This window comes from Nipponia nippon, unplaced genomic scaffold (assembly GCF_047370975.1).
Source record: "Nipponia nippon isolate SJK-2023a ecotype South Korea unplaced genomic scaffold, ASM4737097v1 scaffold_6, whole genome shotgun sequence".
NCBI classification, from domain to species: Eukaryota; Metazoa; Chordata; class Aves; order Pelecaniformes; family Threskiornithidae; genus Nipponia; species Nipponia nippon.
In genome coordinates this window covers 49056949-49076974 of record NW_028262380.1, presented here as the reverse complement: position 1 = coordinate 49076974, position 20026 = coordinate 49056949, and the positions used below count along the sequence as shown (strand labels likewise).

Here is a 20026-nt window from a genome sequence, read left to right as displayed (position 1 = left end):
CGCATCCTGCTTAGAAAAACACATGTAACTGTTGAGAATCCCATGGTTCTCGTTTCTGAGACCGTAAGTCACTTACTTAAGTAATGCAACTGTGTTAAGAATAAACCCCTTATTCAAAATGAATTTGTTGTTGATGACGTTTAATTCATATTTGCATGAACAAGCAAATATGAATTTGCCTTTTTTATGAGAAGTCCATAAATGTGCCCTTACAACCACTAATTATAATTGGTTAAATGTCTCTGAAGTCTTCCTCCTGGAGGAAGCTTAGTGTGTTGTTTATAAGTTTTTGCTTTGCTTTTTACTTTGTCAGTTGAAGAAATTATACATAAATCCCCAGGACTTAAAGTTTGTGCGGTTTTATTTGTGGTGAGCAGAACTTAAAATGGCTGAGTTAGTAATCTGATGTGCGTTTAAGGTGACGTTGCTGTGGGGGGAAGATTCTCAGTCTATTCTGTCTCCTCTGTTCTACGCTGGTGCAGTATTTGTGTGGATTTGCGGAATTGGTCTAGTGGGAAAAAAAAAAAAAGAAAATCCAGAGGGGCAGGAGTGGTGAGGTCAGGGTTTTGGGCTTAAATTCATGTCAGAATGTGGATCAGGCGTGTTTTTTCCAAGTAAAACATCTCTATGTTGTAATTGCAGCTGATGGTAACGAATGTCCTGGTACACTGGACAGTCACCCAGCACGTTCTAAAGTTGTGGCTGCTTTAGTGAAAAAAATAATCAGTAATGCAGAATTCATACTGTACTGAAGATTAGCAAGCTTGTATAAAGAACGGCCCTTTCTCTGATACCTGCAAGAGAAAATCAAGAGCTACTGAGATATAAAAATCTATATGCATTTCTATAATAAAACCTTAGGTATAAGTAATATATGTATGTAGATGCCATGTTTGCCACAATTTCACATGAACGTCTTAACTTCTGAATCCTTGTAAATGTGGAAAGTTTTTGTCCTTACATCCAGCATTTGATGTTTACATCCCCATTGTTTTGCTGTAGAAGCAGTCATCAGGGAATTCTGTAGTTTAACTGGAATGTACACTTAAACTTTTTACAAAAGCCACCTGTAATGTACAGTTTTCCCCTTCTCATGTTTTAAAGTTGGTCAGTGTGATCCTGCAGAGCTGCATTCAAAGTGTTGATACTGCTTGCAGGAAGAGAATACTACACAAAAAATTGGAGGGTGGGGGAAGGTTGTAACACAAACGGTGAATTAATTTGAATTTTAAAAAATTAATTATTTGTCTTTACGCAGTGTCTTCTACATGGGTTTGTGAGATGGTTCATGCCTCTAGATTAGGTTATTAAGAGTTCTTAAGGCTATCAAGAAAATATTTTTTGCTGCTTATAGCATTTAATAATTTAAACAGTGTTATATGGTATATAAGTTTGTATGTGAGGTACAAGCATAACTCCAGAATCACTAATGTGGTAAAACTGAGGTGCAGATTGTGTTAACCAAGACTGCACTGCAAGATGAATTTAACTTCTTGTTTGAGCAACACAGCAAAGAAATTAAATTTACTCTTCTGGTTCATAATGGAAATTTTTTACCTACTCAGAAATAATCTGTTCAGCATGGAGGTTGTTTTCAACCACAGGCAGAGTTTGGACAGAACTGTGTGGGAAAGCAGCACCTCTGCTGTATGGTCTTTCATATTCGAAAGAATTATAGAAAATTAAGAAAGATATGTAAAGAAGTCCTACTTAATTACTTTGAAAGGGATTTTGTATTGGTCAGAGAAAAATCCAACTTCATTCAATGATAGTCCTGAATGAATTGTTTTTCTGGAGAAAATATCTTACGTGTTTGGTTTTCCAAAGTAAAGTAATAAGTTATCCAGTGTAATATGATCTAGATGGTTCAGTTTCTCAGCCTTTGTGTCCTTATTTTATTTCCCTTGTCATATGAGCTGCTTACCTTATTAATTATTTGCTTTAATTAAAGTGTTTTATAGCTTGGGAAATTGAAATACAATATAAATAGTGATCCCTCTAATTTTTCTTAATCTGGTATGTGGTTGAACATGTATAAAGTGGTGCAATACTTAATGAACTGAAGTCATGTGTGATTATACTCAATACTGACAGACTTTGTTTAATTTTTAATGATTGGTTGTCTCCTCCTCTCAAACAGTTGAGTGAATTGCAGTGTCACCTGTAGTTACCAGCTATTTGAAATCAAATTTAGGTACTTTTCTTATTTAAGCTATGTTAGGTGTGTCACTTATCTTTCATGACCACTGTACTCACAGAGTTGGTTTCTTGTGCATGTGCTCAGTGTTATCAACTTCCTTTGCCTCTGTAAGTGAGATTTTTTTGAGGAAAAAAAAGATAGATTCTGTTTCTAGTTAGGCGTAACAGACTAAACAGCTTACTAGGTTCCAGTGGCTTAGCATCAATATAAACTTGCAACATTTGGATAAATTTCAGGTCTTAACAAAGCTGTGATCTTTGCAATGGTAGGATACAGTCAGTGTATTGTTGCAGGTGACAGTAAATATCAGCTGAACAACCTTGTGTGACTTCCTGGGTTTTATGTTGCAAGCTTAGCTGTCTGCGTGGGGAAGGTTGCTTTGGCAGTGGGAGCTTAGGCTAGACTATATTCCTAGTCTTGGCTAGATTTTGGAGAGCTGAAGACCTGGTCATCATCAAAAGAGAGAGGTTTCTCTTTGCTTTAGCAGAACTTGTAAAAGAAGTGTTTTCTGAAAGCCTACTTTGGTTTCTGTGAGGTGCAACATCCAGCTCCTTTCATGTCAATTAATGCATGCCAAACCTATTTTATTTTCAGGTATGTCAGAACGCAGCAATGAATCCACAACACTTGATGAATCTCACCCAGCTGCAGAAGAGGTCCAGTCTGACTCTGAGGTGATTGGGTGATAGTTCTATTAGTGTCAAATCAACCAATCCCAGCAACAGTTTCAGACTGCCAAAAATGCTGATGTACGTAGCACAGTGAAGTCAGTATGGGGATATGAGCTCATGCACATTATCTTGAATGGGTGGGTTTGGTTTTGAGACACTATTAAGAACAATCCAATTAATTCCTAACAAAGGATTACTTCAACCAGTAGTCTTTTGCTGTGGTGTGGTATTTGTTTTGTAAGCTGAATAGATTTAGGCGGGGTAGAGTCTGAAATGTGTAGGTGCTGCAGGAAGAAAGGGTTGGTACTTAAAAGGCAGCAGTCTTTGTGTAACCTCGATGTAAAAAGGCATTCTACTGCTGCTGGAGTGGTGAATCTTTTTTTCTTGGGAGCAGATACAGCTTGCACCTTCATTGTGGAGAAGTCTGTGACTTTTTAAAATAATGAACGAATTCCTAAGGTTCTCAATAATATTTAGCCAATCAGATGTGTTTGGGAGGCTGTTTCAGAAAGGTAAAGAGTAAACGTTTCCCTGGCTGTTGTACACTGAGAATGAAAAACGATGATGCTGACTTTATCACTATTAGAGTTTCAGTACCAGTCAATTGTTTTTAAACTTTTTATAAAAACAGAATAGTGATTCCATAGATATTTAGTATATCTCCAAATCTGATACTTGCAAACAGAGGTGTGCTAAGAAAAAAGTTACTAAAGGATTAATACATTTTTCTAAATAAAATATCCAGCTCAAACTTTGTGATTTTCCATAGTGCTTATTTCATTCATGCCCAATGCATCAATGCACATTTAGGAACTTCTTTATATTTACTTTAGACTCTTCCTGCATATGATAAATTTTCTTCTGAGGATGCAGTTTCTTTATATATTTAGTTTAAATCAGCTGTGGGCTGCTCCTGCCAAAGGGACACTTCATTCAGCAATCATACTCACTGTTCTAACAAATACTGTTGTGATTTGGTGGTTCAGTTTTCTCTCAGATCAGCAAGCTTACCAAGGTTGTGTGAGGTTGCAGGAACATGCATCCAGAGGTAGAGAGAACTGGCCACTGGTTTTGGCAATGGTCTACGCTTAAAGTATTTTGAGATATTGCACTGCTGAAGTAAGCCGGTGCTGTGGCTGAGAGCAGTCCTTCATTCTTAGTAGTGTTTTATTGCATTATTACCCCCTCTGTTTTGTAGGTGCAGGTGTTGGAACTATGTGATGAACTGTTTTGGAGAACTGATTTGAGTGGAAAAATTACCCATCCCCTTTTTGGGCATAGGTCACCTTCTTTTAACCTGCCGTGTTTCTGTAATCTTGTTTGCTGTACAAATACCTTGTTCTGGCCCAGGGAAGAGGTGGGGCAATGGGGGAAGCTGATGAGGGGAAGAGGTAGGGGTAAAGGGGGGAATGGGGGAAGCTGATGGGGGTAAGAGTTGGGGTAAAGGGGGAAAAAAAAAGGGGGGGGGCAAGGACTTGTTCTTGGCAGCAGTGCTAGCTTAGACTGTTGACTAAAATGCAGGTGGTGATTTCATGTTACGGCTGAGCCAAATTAGCAGTTTATCCCACTTCCCTTTTTCAGCTGCTCACTTCATGTCTTTGGTGCTTGCCTGACCTCATCGCAAACTCATTCAAGTCACTGAAGCTGCAGAAAATTAACCTGGTGAAAAGGGCTGTTGTCAGGCTCCTGAGTTGAGTCTGTTCCCTGTGCAGTCGGGGGAGCGGCAGGCCTGTGTTGTGGGTGGGAGGTGGGACAGTGCCTGGCTCACAGGGACTGGAAAAGGGGAGTAGTGAGATGTCCTCCTTTCAGCAATGGAAGATGGTGTTTTACTTCAGACATAACAGGAAACTGAAGTTAGCAAGTAATTATTTGCTTTCTCTGAAGTTGATAGGTAGGTTTGCCTCAAGTAGAAACACCTAAAAAACCCTGTGAATTGCTTCTAGGCCTTTTTAGATTTCGTAAGTTGTCCAGAGAAGCCGATGATTTTTTGTTTTCTAATGTATGTATTAGAGACATGTATGCATGTGCATGCCTGTCTCTGAATAAATGCAAAAATATATATGAGTGTACAATATGAGCAAAATGATTTGAAATTCTTGATGAAAAGCACCCAAGCCAAGTATTTGTTTTGCCTTTAATTAAATTTGGAGATACAATTTTGTTTCTGATCCCTACCAAATGAAGTGTATCCCCTGACAGTACAGGACTTCCCCTTGACACTGTGTTTTCTGACCTTTTGCAGAAAGAAGAACAAGAATAGCTACGTTAGCCTATGCTAATGTTTCAGTATTGTGCAGGTAGCTGTGACAGGCCAAGCATTTTGAAAAATACCTGACTGCACTGTGTCAAGTAGAAGTATAGTTCCTAGCAGTCTTGGAGTTTAAGCAGATGTGAGATTCGGAGCAAGCTTAAGAAGCTTGAGCTATTGGACAGATTTCCTTAATTAAAATCTAATATGGCAGGCAACTAGGACATTTGATCTTATAAACGACATCATATAACTAGAACGTTTGGTCTTATAAAGTCACTTTTTCTTAAATAATTTGAAGTCTGTTCTCTATGTATTTAGAGTTTTTTCAAAAGCTGTGCCTAAATGTTTAGCTTCTCATTTTAGGGCAGTGTTTCATAAAGCACTATTTTTGAAAGAGTAGCTTTCAATGCAGTTTTGCTAAGTTAGTTAGTTGTAGAGAAAGTCTTGATCCTCAAAAGGGGAAAATGCATCACCTCAGATGGTATTTTATGGGTATGCATCCCCAGATTGTAGTTCATATGTATGGTTCTTAGAGTGGCTTGGCCTTGGCTTTTTTGTTTCTCTTCTCCGTATGGGTAAAAGGCAGCACGTACTCAGAACTTGATGGACTTCTGTCTCTTTGCCTTTTCTTTTTTTTTTTTTTTTTGTGATGGTGGTGTTTTATGCTGGTAATTGAAGAAGATTGTTACACTTTGAGAAATGTAAATCAGATTTTGTAGATACCAAATAAAGTTTGGCTAGCGAGCTCTGCTTCAAAAGAGCAACAGAGGTGAAGTCTCAGTAATTCACAGTCTTTGGAAGAAGTTATGGTAACATCGCTTTGAAAGCGATCTGGAGTTAGAGGAGCATGTTTATTGGAGCCCACAGACGGTGACTAGTTAGAAAAAAAAAAAGCTTGGGAGGCCTCAAAGCTTACTAAGGAAATCAAGCTTACTAATGTAAGAAGTGGTGACAGGTGAAAGTGGGGGAAATATTAGCAATGGGGTATAACAGGAGATGTTGCCAATTAAGAATGGTGCAGGTGACCCTGAGTAAGTACCAGTAAAATGTCTGTGTTACGTGGGTATCCTGTAAAAGCTTCACGTGTGGTTGGAGAAGCTGCTAGTACTTCAGCCTGGGCCTCTTCCTGACCCTGTGACTGAAAAATGCTGGTTCAGTTTGATGATTTAGGAGCTTTAAGGGAAGAAAGCACCTATTCTCAAGTACCCGTTGATGGTGTAGCATGTCTTGCCAGTCTTGCACAGGTGCATGGGCTGGTTTGAAGAATTCCGACAACTTTTATGTAAGTAATTGAACAAACACTGCTTCGGTTGCGTGTTGATTTTTCTACTGTTTACACTTCGGGTGACTAATGAAGCTGTCTTGCAGAGTTAGGGGTAGCTTTTTGAGAGGGCCGAAATTTTCAGTTTCTCTTAGTTTTGGAGAGTGTTAGGGTGCCATTCCCTCTTCAGGTGCTTGTAAACAGTGTGCTTTTCTTCTGGGAATGTCTTGTCTAGGTTATACCTTTGGTCGTTCTTGGAAGCAGTGGTTTCACACCTGCTGCTACGGTTCATAACACGGCTGCATTTTGAAACTGACTTTGATTCTTGAATTGCATTGGTGCTTTTAAGTTCTTGTTTCTGCATTTCACTTTAGATTTACTGCTGTTGACTGAATGAGAGTTGCATACCAAGTTTAGTCAGAAGATGGCACTACATTATGATAAAATAAAGAAGCAAGTTAAACGAATTTAAAGTTTGGAATCATTGCTTTCCTATTTGTAACACGTGATTAAACTCATTGCGCTTCTCTAATATTTCTTGCTTATCATTAGTTAGTACAGGGGTTTTTTTGTTGTTTGTTTTTTTTAGCCAAGCTCACCCTTTTTTGTAGTTTGAGATACATAAACTACGGCAAGGGTCAAGTGTGCATAGAAAATATTTGTCTGGCCCCACATCTCATTTGTGTCTGGCACCCCCCAACCCCCATATCAATGGGTTAAATTTTAGTGTTTCCTTTCTCTTAGATCTCAAAGCTTTAAATTACTTCTGTCTGAGCTGTGCTAGCATATTAATGTGATTTGGGGGTGTGATTAAATGAATGTATACAGACCTAGTATATCAGAATATTACCGATAGGAGTTTGAAATAAAATCAACTGTTGTGAAACCTATGCATCAAATATTTTCATATAGATCACTCATTGGAAATCCAAGACAAATGCTAACCTGTTTCTTCTTATCCTATAGGAAGGTGCAATGGCTCAAGAGTCTCCCAAAAATTCAGCGGCAGAAATTCCTGTGACTAGCAATGGACAGCTGGAAGATTCTCACGAGCACAGCTTTAACAGGGTAAGACTTTTCCTTGCTGTCTAACAAGGTACCATTATCAGAAATACTGAAGTTACAATGCAATGCCTGGCAGACTTTACTTGACATAGTTTTCTACAGCTTTAATGGAGAAACTCCTTTGAAGCTCCCAAGTTATTGTTAAAGTTGACATAAGGTTATTGCAATGTGCAATCACATTTTTTTTGTATAAAAGGCATGTTAGTAGTGGCAAGTATTTCTGAGCATGAAATAGTGTAAAGAATTGGATGCTCTGTAATGCACAATCAAGTGTTCATGCTGCTACATTCTTGTCTCGGATCCTTGAGGATACTGATCTTTAATCTGACAATTTTATTCATAAAACAAGACAACAAGCACTTTTTAAATATGAGACTTGAGAGGTCCTGTGAATTCAGGCTACCAAATCCTAAACTTCTTATGAAGAAGTATCAAATTGTTTGAGGCAAGCTACTTCTAAGGGGTATTAACTTTGGAAGCAACATGCCTAAAAGTAGATAGTCATGTTTTGATTTGAAGTTGTAAACAGGAGAGAAGTAACTTTTCTTGTGTTGAAACTGAAAAATTACCACTGTATTGCTGTATGCTATATAGATGAGATGTATCAGAAACCATCTTATTTGTTGTATGTTGAAAACAAGTTATACTTCCATAATCATCTGTGTGCAATTTTGAGTTCTTTTCCTTAACCTTGATGTATTTTACTTTTAGTTGTTCTTATGTTTGGCTGTCCAGCAGAGGGTGCCATGGTATAGTTTATGGAATTTGGGGTTGGTTTTCTTTACTTTTATTTTTATTTTGCTTTTCAGTTGGAAATATGAAGACTAGTTAATTATCCACATTTATTTGATATATGTTGAGACTTAAATTTTAAGGAAATCTCTAAGCCTTAATAGTCCCATGCTGACTTGCAGTGCAGGATTATTTCTAAAAGAAATACTGAGCAGAACTTCAGTATTTTATTCTATCCTACTAAAATGCTGATTAGAGGGGGGAACCTTTATAAGTTTGAAAACAAATTACATATACACCCGGAATATTGGTAAAATAAACATCTGCCTAATTTTGTCTTCTGGTTTTAGCTTTAATGAAAAACTCCTTCAAAGCTGATAAATTATTGTTAAAGTTGACTAAAAAACCAAAGCAGATACATTGCAATAACTTTTTTTGTATGAAAGGTATATTAGTAGTGGCAATATCTTTCTGAATGTTAAATAGCATAAAGTTTTGGGTGCTCTGTAATGCACTACCAAGTGTATACGTTTCTAATTATTGACTCTGAGCCTTGAGGATGCATACTGATTTTTAATCCAGAAATTTTATTCATAAAACAAGAAAGCAAGCATTTAAATATATATATTAAAAGTATAGTTTTAAACATGTATTTATTATATTATCATTATAAATAAAAATGTTGTTTAAATATGTAAAAATACATATTTAAAAATATTTTTTAAAAAATCCTGAAAACAACATCTGAGACTATTTGACTATGATTGCAAGGTAGCTATATAGCGAGCATGGCTGTAAAAAAAGTGTAAAACTTCATGAGATGGAAATGCATCCATATTAAGCTCTTATTAAAAAATACTGCACTTACTACTGGGCATTTTTTCTACTTCTGCTGAATGCGCCATGATTATTTTTTTTATGACTAGCACTGCAATGAGGGAAGGCTAGAATTTCTTAAGATTTGTTGTTCAACTAAGATCTGCCAGTAACATAACGTAAAAATTAGGATGATGTTTAATGAAATAAAGTTAAAACTAAATTTTGATAAAGATATACCTGTGTTTAGGGGGGGCAATGAAAATACACCTTGAAGTGGTAATGAATTTGGAATCACCTGGAAGTAGTGAAACAGATTTACTATTTTTAAACCTGATGACCTTGATGCTGCTGTGACTTGACTGCTAAGTTATCTTTCCCTTATGTAATAATTGCTCCTTCAGTGTAGTGCATACAATCCTTATTTTTTTTTATTATATACAATAAATGGAACTTGCACGCTTATTGACTGGGTCAGAGCCCTTGTTCAGTCAAAATATAATCACCATTTTCTATGGGAAGTTGAAACGTTAAGGTAGTTTTTGTTTATGGCCACGTATAAAAGTTGAAGTAGGTTTTTGCTGGCATGCTAATTATTTTGCTGGCTTGGAGTTAACTGTATTTTGAAACTTCCACAAAAATGGGTCAAATATTTGGCTGAGTTGCAGAAAATTTATACTATGCAAGTAGAGTTGCGTTTGCTGCTGCAATTATTTTCACAATGCTTATTCTGAGATCAATGAAGGGCACTTCAAATATTTTTTTGAACTGTCTTGTACAAGTTAACACCTGCATGTGTGACCTAAACTCACAGAATCTGTGATAATGGAGGCTTTTTATAAACAAAACAAAGAAACTTCTTGGAATTAACATCTAGGTCTGTTTACTAATCTGTTAGTCTCGAATTCTAATATTTAGCATCTATTCATCTTGCTTTGTGTTTGTTATTTCTAATGCTTAATGCTATGCTTTCTCTTTTTTTCCTTGCCAGGTAATTTTTTGTTTTAACCTAAAGCAATATGCATTGCACCACAAAATTTCTGTGCCAAGTTTTCGGGGGTCTTTTTTCCTATCGACTTATGGAAATGACAAGCCAAGTACTGGTTTTTAGGAGGTCACTTAAGAAAGGGGCAAGAGCCAGTACCGCTTTTAAGTTGTACTGTTAACCACAGTGCTTGGTAAGAGTATGTGACCACAGTAGAGTTTAGAGCACTCAAACTCCAATATACCGATTTCAATTACACCTTCTTGGGAAGCTGGGGAACAAGGTTATTTTAGTTTCTTGTTATCGTTATGATCAGGGAGCTATTCATCTAGATGTTGTAGATTTCAGATGTAAACAATAAAACATAATTTGTCCTGTATTTTTTATTTGGTCTTCTACAGCTATTTTGCGACAAACACTTGAGCAGCTTTGATTGTACGTTTTTGCTAGACTGAGTAAAGAGGTAGTTGTACAACCTTTTCTTCAGGGTTCTTTAATTACAAAACTCAACTTTCCTCTAGGCTCGTGTTCTATTTAGCACTTCCATCAGACCTCATCCATAAGCTGCTCGGGCATGAAAATGCACATTAATTTTCCACCACATGCAGTATTTATATGTACTTAAGCATGAGAAGTATTTCATTTTGCAAGGCAATACAGTGCAAATATATTTACCTGGAAATGACAAGTAGGGTTGCTCCTCCTTTGAAGGGAAATGCCATTAGTTGTGCAGAACATCAGACAGCGCAGCTTGCTGTAATGTCATTTCAGAAGGAAGCATATTAGTTCCAGTCTTGTGGGAATGTGATATAGCACTACTTGATGCATCATCTTGGTTCCTTATGTTTAAGAAAAAGAATCAAAAGCATATTTATAAGGTAGCTTAAATAAGTGTTTGCCTAACTGTAAAGTCTCATTCAGAAATATGCTGCTACATTCTAATTCTGTCTTGTTTGTGATAATAAGAGATGCCTGTGGAATTCTGACAAGTTTTGTCCTGCCCGTATGATGGATGGAAACTTTTTTTAACTAAAAAAGCCTGTAGCTTCAGTTGTCATGGGATGAAATGTCTGATGTCCTTTCATTATGAAGAAGCTTGACCCAGTCTTTTTCAGCTCTCCAGCCTCTGTTGGAACTCACTTAAGCTTTAAAAATTTGGTGTGTAGAACCGTTTGCCGACATTTGTTAGTCTGCCTTAATAACAAAGGACTTCAGTATTTCCTAATCAAACAAGTTTTTCTTACTATGTTGCACAAGAAAACTCAACAAAAAAAAAGCCTTGCTGGTTTATATTCTTCACTGGTTTATTTCACTTATCCCTGACTTCTAGAACACCCTTTTGCTCCCATGGCATTATAATTATGTGATTAGAATAGTGGTGTTCTAGTGTCACTGAGGGGATTGGGAGCTGAGGACTGTGGGAAGCAGTGAGGAAGTATATTATTCCTAATTCGATACCATGCCATATAGTGTGAAAGCTGCATAGGAATAAGTTGAATGAATCAAAAAAAAGTTTGGTCTGCCTGTAAAGGTATTCAAGCAGCTGTAAACTATTTGTTATGTTTAAATTACTGTGCAAAATCTATATGAAGTTCTTATCAGTCTGAGTTTCTGAAATTGTTGTTCCATTGTTTCCTTTCATTTTCAGTACAGACTCTCTTCTCCTGGCTCTTCTTGTAGTCTTACAGGGACAAAACCATTATTAAACATGTATATAATACCAGTAATAAAGTTTAAGCTACAAAAGATAAATTAATGTTGTTGCGAGTCTTCAATTTATCTTATTAAATTACGAAATAAGCTCTGGGATCTGATGAATCTGAGTGCATGTGTTCAGTATCTTGTTCTGTGATTTTATTGCCAGACTGCACAAATAGATAAGGTCAGTTCTTTTTTATCTTTTGGCTTCTGAAAAAAATGCCAGCCTTGTCACTCTACCAGAAACACCCGAGTTCATCCCTTAGGTTTTGCTATGTTGACTGGCATAGTTAGATTTTACTTTGGGCAATTATATTTTAATTAATGTAGACTGATTTAAAATATATTTGTGTGTGTCAGTTCTAGAAAACTGTTTAGGAGATGAAGCAAAAAAGACCAGTCTTTCTTTTTGTTGCCAAGTGGTCTGCTTCATACAGTCTTAAAAACCAAAAATACGAATGTTAATGATGAGAGTAGAAGGGAAACGAATTTAAAACTGGATTGTAGTATGACATTAGGTAAATCAAAAAGGATGTAGTAGAAGAGAGAGTCTTCTGAGCGAAGAGCAATTTATTGGAGAACAGAAGAAATGTGTCAGTCCATGTTGCTTGCCGCTTCAGCATAGATTAAGCCTTCAGCTCTCCTTCCATTTATTTTTATGCTTGAATTTATATTGATGTGAGGATCTAGTGGAAAATAGGAGCTGAGTGATATAATAGGGCAAAGAGAAGAAGAAAATGCTGAATACGTACAAGGAGCTCCACTTTTACACGAACTAATGTAAGAAGTTAAAGTTCAGAGCCAGTTGTCTTACTGGATAGATGTTATGTCTAGCTACATAACATTTTGTTTCATGGGACTTGTAATCTTGTAAAACTTCAAACTGTGAACTTTAAAATAAGATGTGTTGCAAATTTTTCCTAAAGGTAACTTGATTAGTTTTATTATAATGCCATCCATCAAAAAATAAACGAGCACATATGATTGATCCCAGTTTAGTGCTCCACTTTAATGGACTCCTTGAACTAGCTAGTGAGGTGGGGTTTTTAAAATACCTTTATTCAGGGTAGTAAAGGCAAGTAAAACTGTATCTTTTAAACTTAGTGTTGGTACTAAGCAAAAGATAATGCTTAGTCATGCATTAATAACAGACTGGCATAACTAAGAAATTCATACAATGTTGTTTGCTTACTTGCTTCTTAGTTTCTACTAAGTTTCAAGTAAGTAAGTTTTGACTAAGCTTCTACTAGGTGAGCTTCCACTAAGCTCTGCTAAACTTCTGCTAAGTTAATTTCTGCTGCTTCCACTGGGCTCTATTAAGCTTCCACTAAGTTTGTTTCTGCTGAGCGAGCCTCCGCTGGTGGAGAAACAATACAGTTCCGGTATCTTTCCCCTCTTCGTTTTAGATTATTATGGGGAGCATGAATGGGAAGTATCTTTTTGGAAATAGTCTTATAATTCAGCCAACGTTCCTTCATGAACACGAATTCTGAGTGACTTCTTTGCTGTGTCTGCTGTCTCAACAGGATTGATATGTCAAAAATTCATACCGGTTCATCTAGATGATCTGTATAATAAACTGATGAATATCCCTGTTAGAGTTGCGTAAATTAGGCTAACCTTACTAAAATATGTTTAGTTTAATATGGTGATTTGAACTAATTGAAATGGGATTTTAACAAAGGGTTAAAGTGGTTTAAATGCTCTATACAATATACATTTGCACTGTCTTGAATAGACCAAATTAAACTAGTGCAGCTGTTCCGTGTACCTATATTTCATGCTTTTGCTTCTTTGAGCCTTTAGCATGCTAAATGGCTGAGAATGGGATAGGTAATCCAGCCTTCTGACTTCCTGGGAATCTTCTGAGTTGTAGGGGTTTTGTACTTACTAGCTCTGGGTCTCAGTGAAGTTACAATATTAAAATACTTCTGCTAGATGGCAATTGCATAAATATGCAATGGCTTTCAGCCTCATACAATTGAAAATTATGAATGAAGCACCTTTTTGTTTCTGTGATGTGGATCCCTTGACGGATTTATGGTTTTGAAATGTATCAACAAATATTGATTAATTCTGAAGACTTGATTTCCCTTTTACGAAGAAGGGGGGAAATCACTTATGAGTTTGAAAGCAGATCTTCTGATCACGAAAATCATCCTCTTAGCTAGAAGAGCAATATGTAGTCAAAATAGAATCACCTTATTGTAGTAGGGGAATCTGTCCTCGCTTCCCGTGTTGTAACAGCAGAACTATATTTGGTGGGAACAAAAAAAAAAAAAAGCTATTTACATTGCCTTCTTACCACTCTAAAATCTCCTTAAGTACTGTCATACCTTCTCTTAAATGTGAAGCTTTGTGCACGTCTTTTCTTACTCTAAGGCTGTTTCTAAATTATCCTTCTTTGTCAGTTATTGAAGGGATAAATTGCTTTGTCAGAATGATTACAGATTTTTCAGGTAGCTTTTTTGTTTATCTGTGCTTGTGGAAAAAAAAAAGCAAGCACAATCAGTTGCAAGAATGACATGTTAAAAATTGAAGTTTACATGCAGAAGCATGTCTCCACTGCACAGTAACTTGCATGTTTATAAACAACAAAAAGGTAGTGTATTGATGATCACTGACTTTTTGATGACAAATCTGCTTGTGTATAAATCAACAAATGGTAAATCTTTCTTTTAAATTCATATGCAAGGGTATCTTTCTTCAGCAGGGTGTATTTCAACTGGTTAATGTAGGTGTTTAAAAACAGGTTTGAATGCAGTTCTTTACACTGAACTTCGCCTTTTTGCCAATGAAAAAAGCATGGATCTCTTCGAACAAATATGTGTTTGTGTACATATACATATGTATGTATATATATTTATGTAAAAAACCCTGATGTGTATATATACACCATTGTAGATCTTAAAAATTTTCGCGATCCAAATATCAGGTTTTTATGTAAGAAAAGGATGTGTTGTAATATTCTGATTTATTTAACTTTGTAGTTTGTTCAGCCTATGTTTAGCTTCAAATTAGAGTTAAGTTGAATGTACAGAAGTAGTACAATTGCTAAAGTTTAGATATAAACTTTTGTCTTTATGAAGCAGATGTTCTGCATTTTAGCCGTAAATGCGGATGATTGCTTAGATTCCTATTGCAAACATGCTTAAGCAGGTTAGCTGTCTACATTTCTTTGGCTACAGATTTAGATATTTCTGAAAACTATACAACATGCCAAGGTGCCTTCAGGAAAAGAAAATTGATGCTATGTCCTTTCTGTTAAATCAGTGCACCTTCTCCTCTGCAATCGGTTATCCTTTTTCAAGTCTTAGCTTTTTCAGCTCCTAGTGACTTGCTACATTTTTGGTTAAATGGACTCTGTCTCTTAGCTAAACTAAGTTGAAGCAAAGGTTTTCCAGCATCATACCACCAACTGAGAGTACTTAAATGGACGCACCAGTGTTAAGTCAGTTGTGAAGACTGAAAACAATATGTATCCAATGTTGCGATATGCTTAATTTGCGAGATCAGGTTCTGCGTGTGACTACTATTTGTTGTTCATGCTGTTTGTTTGTGTTTTTTTTTTTTGCTATAATGCTGCAGATACACAAATATAGCATAATCTATTATTAAATAGTGAGTTCATGTGACTGAAAGTATGGCTGTAGGAATTAGTTACTCTGATTGCAGTAACATCCTGGGCTTTCGATGTCAACAAGATTTCTGTTCTGCTGGAATTCACGTGTTTGTAGCTCTTCCTTTTTTCCTCCTCCCAGGAGTTTGTCTTAAACTAAAGACAGCTAACTAAATCTGTGGGGACGTGATCCGAAGCCACTTCTGGGCAGTCTGAGCCTCTAGGCAGTATCATTCTTATGCAGTACCTTGCTTCTGGTTTGTGGATCGAGTGACTACAGTAATATGTCAAACATGGATTGGATTTTAAAGGTTGTGTTTTCTTTGTAATTAGAAGCATTGCATATATCATAAATAGTTACTGCACGTGTCCAGGCGCTCACATCTTAAAGCTACATATAGTTTTTCTCTGTACTTTTCACTATTGCTTCTCTGTGCTTTTTCATCTTTTTTGCCTCTGTATGGAGGCAGAGGGGATGCAAAAGAGTACCTGACTCCAGAAACTGGCAGTTTTCCAATTTCTTGATGCTTAATTTTTTATAAGTGTATTTTACCTTTTTGCTTTCACTTCCAGAGTAGCTTTTTACTCACTTTTTACTTTTACAAATTAGTGGTTTTAAATTGCTTTGAATACCTGAATTTTTTTTAAAGCACTAAGTATATTCCATAACACTGGAGGCTTAAACTTCAGTCAGATGGCTGGAAATATAGTCCACGAAACCTTTGGGAGCTATTTGTAGAGATGGGTAAGGCAGCAAAAATGGAGAGTAGGATGGAATATGAATCATGGTCTGTGAGTTCATAGTTCGGTAACAGGGTTGCATTGGGTTTCTGTGAAGACTTCAGTTGCCTGGAAGTTGGTTGTCGTAGTTACCCTCTCTCAGAAGTTAAACAAGGTGATCTCAGGCAATTTTAAATCAATGAGTTTCAAAAGCAAACAGAAGTAAATGGCAACTTTGTGCTATGAGCGCTTTTGATGTAGAGTAGGTGCTCAGAAGGAAGCTGTTGAGGTGATGCCTTTCTGCATGTTTCTCCCATGTCAAATATTAGAGATTTTATGTGCTATTTGTGGAAGTTAAGGATTCTGTGAATTTTAGAGTTATTTCTTGCTTAGTGACTTTTTTTTTTTTTATCTTTAATGTTACGATAGTTGCTTCCACAGTTTCGGTTTGCAAAATGTTGTCTGCTCTTAGTCTTAGATCATTCTGTACCCCTGTCAGTTTTTAACTGGAAACATTATTGAACTGATAAGGTTGTTTGGACCAGCTTCAGACTACATAACATGATGTTGCGGGCAACGTTTTGATAACCGCTGCTCTAAGAGATGGCATTCTAGTTGTTCATCAATATAAAAAAAGTTTCTAGAATAACTACAGAGGCTATACTTACAGTGTTTCTCATTCATTTATGTTTTATATGTGCATCGCAGTAGAATGCTGTGACACCAGCGAAGATGTTCCAGGCTAAAGGCAGAATTGCCTGTCTGAGAGCTGCTGAATTTGCATTGTAATACTTTTGAGTCACTTTTATCTTTGTTTAAACATTAACTGTCCATTTTTATTCAAATATTTTCAAGGACTTGAAACGTTCGTTACCAGTGGGACTTGGACTTTCTGAAACCAAAATAACATCTCATGGCTTTGACAGCACCAAAGAGGGAGTCATTGAGGCAGGACCATTTCCAGGTAAAGGTAACTACCTTCTTGTCTTTATTTCTCCATTTAAAATCTTTAGGCATATTTTCATATGGTCAGGAATGCAATGTTCTGTAGCTGCTTTGAGCATTTTGGTGTACATGTACACACTGAGATGTACATTAGTGACAACCTGTTTATCTTCTCTGGTAGCTGGGTTGTTAAAATAGAGAATATACGCTACACGTGTAGTATCTGTCAAGGAACTAGTGGAAACTACTTAGTATTAAATTGGTCTGCATTTACAGGAAGTGAGGTCCTTGAGCACCTTGAAATGGTGTCAGACTGGAGAATTTTACGTTGCATTGAAGTTTTCGTTAAATGTTGCAGGCATTGTTCTGATTTGAAACATAACTGGAGGGTTATTTATTTCTCGATACACAGTTCACTTATCTAGAGCAGATTAATGAGTGGAATTCTTCTTTGTTGCCCCTGAGACTTGTTTCTCCTTTTTTTTTTTTTTTTTTGTTATAGTGCATATATTACTTTAATGTATTGTTGTTAGGAGTGATAATGCTTTGGGTCTCTTTTTCCAGGCACTACCTAATGAAAAAGTCTCTGTTCTCATATTTTCTCAGCACAGAGTTGTGGATGTTTACAGCAGAAGGATTTTAGTTAATTAATATTTAATTCACTATGGAAGTATTAATGTATGTTTGGCGACTGGTCACAAGTGGCATTCCCCAGGGCTCAGTATTGGGGCCGGTCCTGTTCAATATCTTCATTGATGATCTGGATGAGGGGATTGAGCGCACCCTCAGTAAGTTTGCAGATGACACCAAGTTGGGTGGGAGTGTCGATCTGCTGGAGGGTAGGAAGGCTCTGCAGAGGGACCTGGGCAGGCTGGATCGATGGGCCGGAGCCATGAGATTCAACAAGGCTCAGTGCCGGGTCCTGGACTTGGGTCACAACAAGCCCATGCAAAGCTACAGGCTTGGGGAAGAGTGGCTGGAGAGCTGCCCGGTGGAAAAGGACCTGGGGGTGTTGGTCGACAGCTGCCTGAACATGAGCCAGCAGTGTGCTCAGGTGGCCAAGAAGCCCAATGGCATCCTGGCTTTTATCAGGAATAGTGTGGCCAGCAGGACCAGGGAGGTGATAGTGCCCCTGTATTCGACACTGGTGAGGCTGCACTGCAAATTCTGTGTTCAGTTTTGGGCCCCTCACTAGAAGAAGGACGCTGAGGTGCTGGAGCGCGTCCAGAGAAGGGCAAGGAAGCTGATGAAGGGTCTAGAGCACAAGTCTTATGAGGAGCGGCTGATGGAACTGGGGTTGTATAGTCTGGAGGAGGCTGAGGGGAGACCTTATCGCTCTCTGCAACTACCTGAAAGGAGGCTGTAGGGAGGTGGGGGTCGGTCTCTTCTCCCAGGTAACAAGCGACAGGACAAGAGGAAACGGCCTCAAGTTGTGCCAGGGGAGATTTAGCTTGGATATTAGGAAAAATTTCTTCACGAAGGGAGTGGTTAGGCCTTGGAACAGACTGCCCAGGGAAGTGGTGCAATCACAGTCCCTGGAAGTATTCAAAAAAACGTGTGGATGCGGTGCTTAGGGACATGGTTTAGAGATGGACCAGGCAGTTAGGTTAACAGGTTGGGCTCGATGATCTCAGAGGTCTTTTCCAACCTTGACGATTCTATGATTCTATTAAACAATGAGAAATACAAAGTGATAAACAAGCCAGTAATGTCAGCGTTTCCCATCTGTCTAAAAACAATAGAGTGCCACGATATAGTATGTGAAAGTGGTATTTTAATGAATTGTGTATCTTCAATGATTTCTGAATTTGAAAGGTTTGAAATGATCTTAAATGAGTAGCTGTGAAAATAAGTCTCTTTGTAGTCATAGATTTAATTTACATTTTGCTTCATTTCCTGCTTGGTAAAATGTTGTGCTTATGAAAACAGTGATTTACATGCTGTACTTTACATATATTACAAAGTGAATGCTGTGGTTTCTTTAAGTCTTTGAGGTTAGTAAAATATCTAGCTAAAAACTGGGCAGATGGCAAACTGCTCACCATTCTTGCCTTTTTGTATTCTATTTGCAGGATAACTGTTGCAGCTGTTAACTGCATTAGCCTGTAAGGGAAAAACTAAGATGTGTGTCGGGCTACACTGATATGTTTGAAATCCAAATGTTCTGTAGTAAGTTATGCACACAAATGATGAGCTTTGGATGCATAATTATTAACGCTTTAGATATCACAGTTCTCCTCCAAGGATATTTTCTTCAGATTTTTCCTAATGCTCTAACCAAATCAGAGAGAGAAAGAGAGAGAAGTGGTAGAAACTAAGGCTTCTTATAAAACAAAAAATTCTACAAAAGTAGAATGATTGCCCTATTTCTAAAAATTCTATTTTCTGTTTGCATTGAAAAATGAAGCCCTAATAAGGACACCCAAAGCAGACAATACTGGAGGGGAAGGGCTTTTAGGATTTGGGGAATGTTGAATGATGAAGCATGCATAAGGCTGCATTAATACTCTGTCAAATGATAAGGATTTTTTAAACTGCTTGTCTTAGCTTGCTTGCTCAAGTGATTCAGTCTTTAGGCCTTTAGCAGGATCTTGCAGTCAAACTTTTATGCCTGGGTGAATCTAGTTGCAGCTCTTACGCGATGTATCGCCACAGAAGGACACAGCAAGTGAGCTATCTTTCTAACACATCTTTTCTGTGCAGTAGGATCCAAATCATTGGATTAATTGTACACCATGTTAGTAGTGCTCTATAGTATGTTAAAAAGGCAAAAGCTGATTGCTGATTCAGTTACTTTGAGTGATATTTTTGGTGTTACTGATAACTAAATTTTGTTGAAACTGCTGAACTTTAGGTTTGATTTCCTTTTCCTCCAGCACACTGTCAGCCCTGAAGTATCTCGGAATTTCTCAGCAAAAGCAATAAAAGCTCCCCCCCCCCCCCCAATATGGTGATTACTCATGACTACAGAGAAAAAGCTAATTTGGTTGGTTGGTTTTTAAATCCTGAAAACTTCATAAGAATGCCACTTTTCATTTATGTGATATGAAAGAGTTGCAAAGC

The 20026-nt window shown here is 37.3% G+C and overlaps 1 protein-coding gene across 10 annotated transcripts in view; it reads left to right on the top strand.

Moving 5' to 3' along the window:
* The window catches only part of ARFIP1 (ARF interacting protein 1), a 45934-nt gene that overhangs the window by 1763 nt on the left and 24145 nt on the right, over positions 1-20026 (top strand). For 4 of the 10 annotated variants that reach the window (XM_087737564.1, XM_087737559.1, XM_087737556.1 and 1 more), the window contains exons 2-4: positions 2795-2874; positions 7350-7451; positions 16874-16988. In XM_087737564.1, the coding sequence (XP_087593690.1) occupies positions 2797-2874; positions 7350-7451; positions 16874-16988 (295 nt within the window). In that variant the 5' untranslated portion in view covers positions 2795-2796. Of the gene's footprint in view, positions 1-2766; positions 2950-7349; positions 7452-16873; positions 16989-20026 lie in introns of those variants that run through there. The other 6 variants (XM_087737565.1, XM_087737560.1, XM_087737558.1 and 3 more) reach the window with 4 other exon arrangements.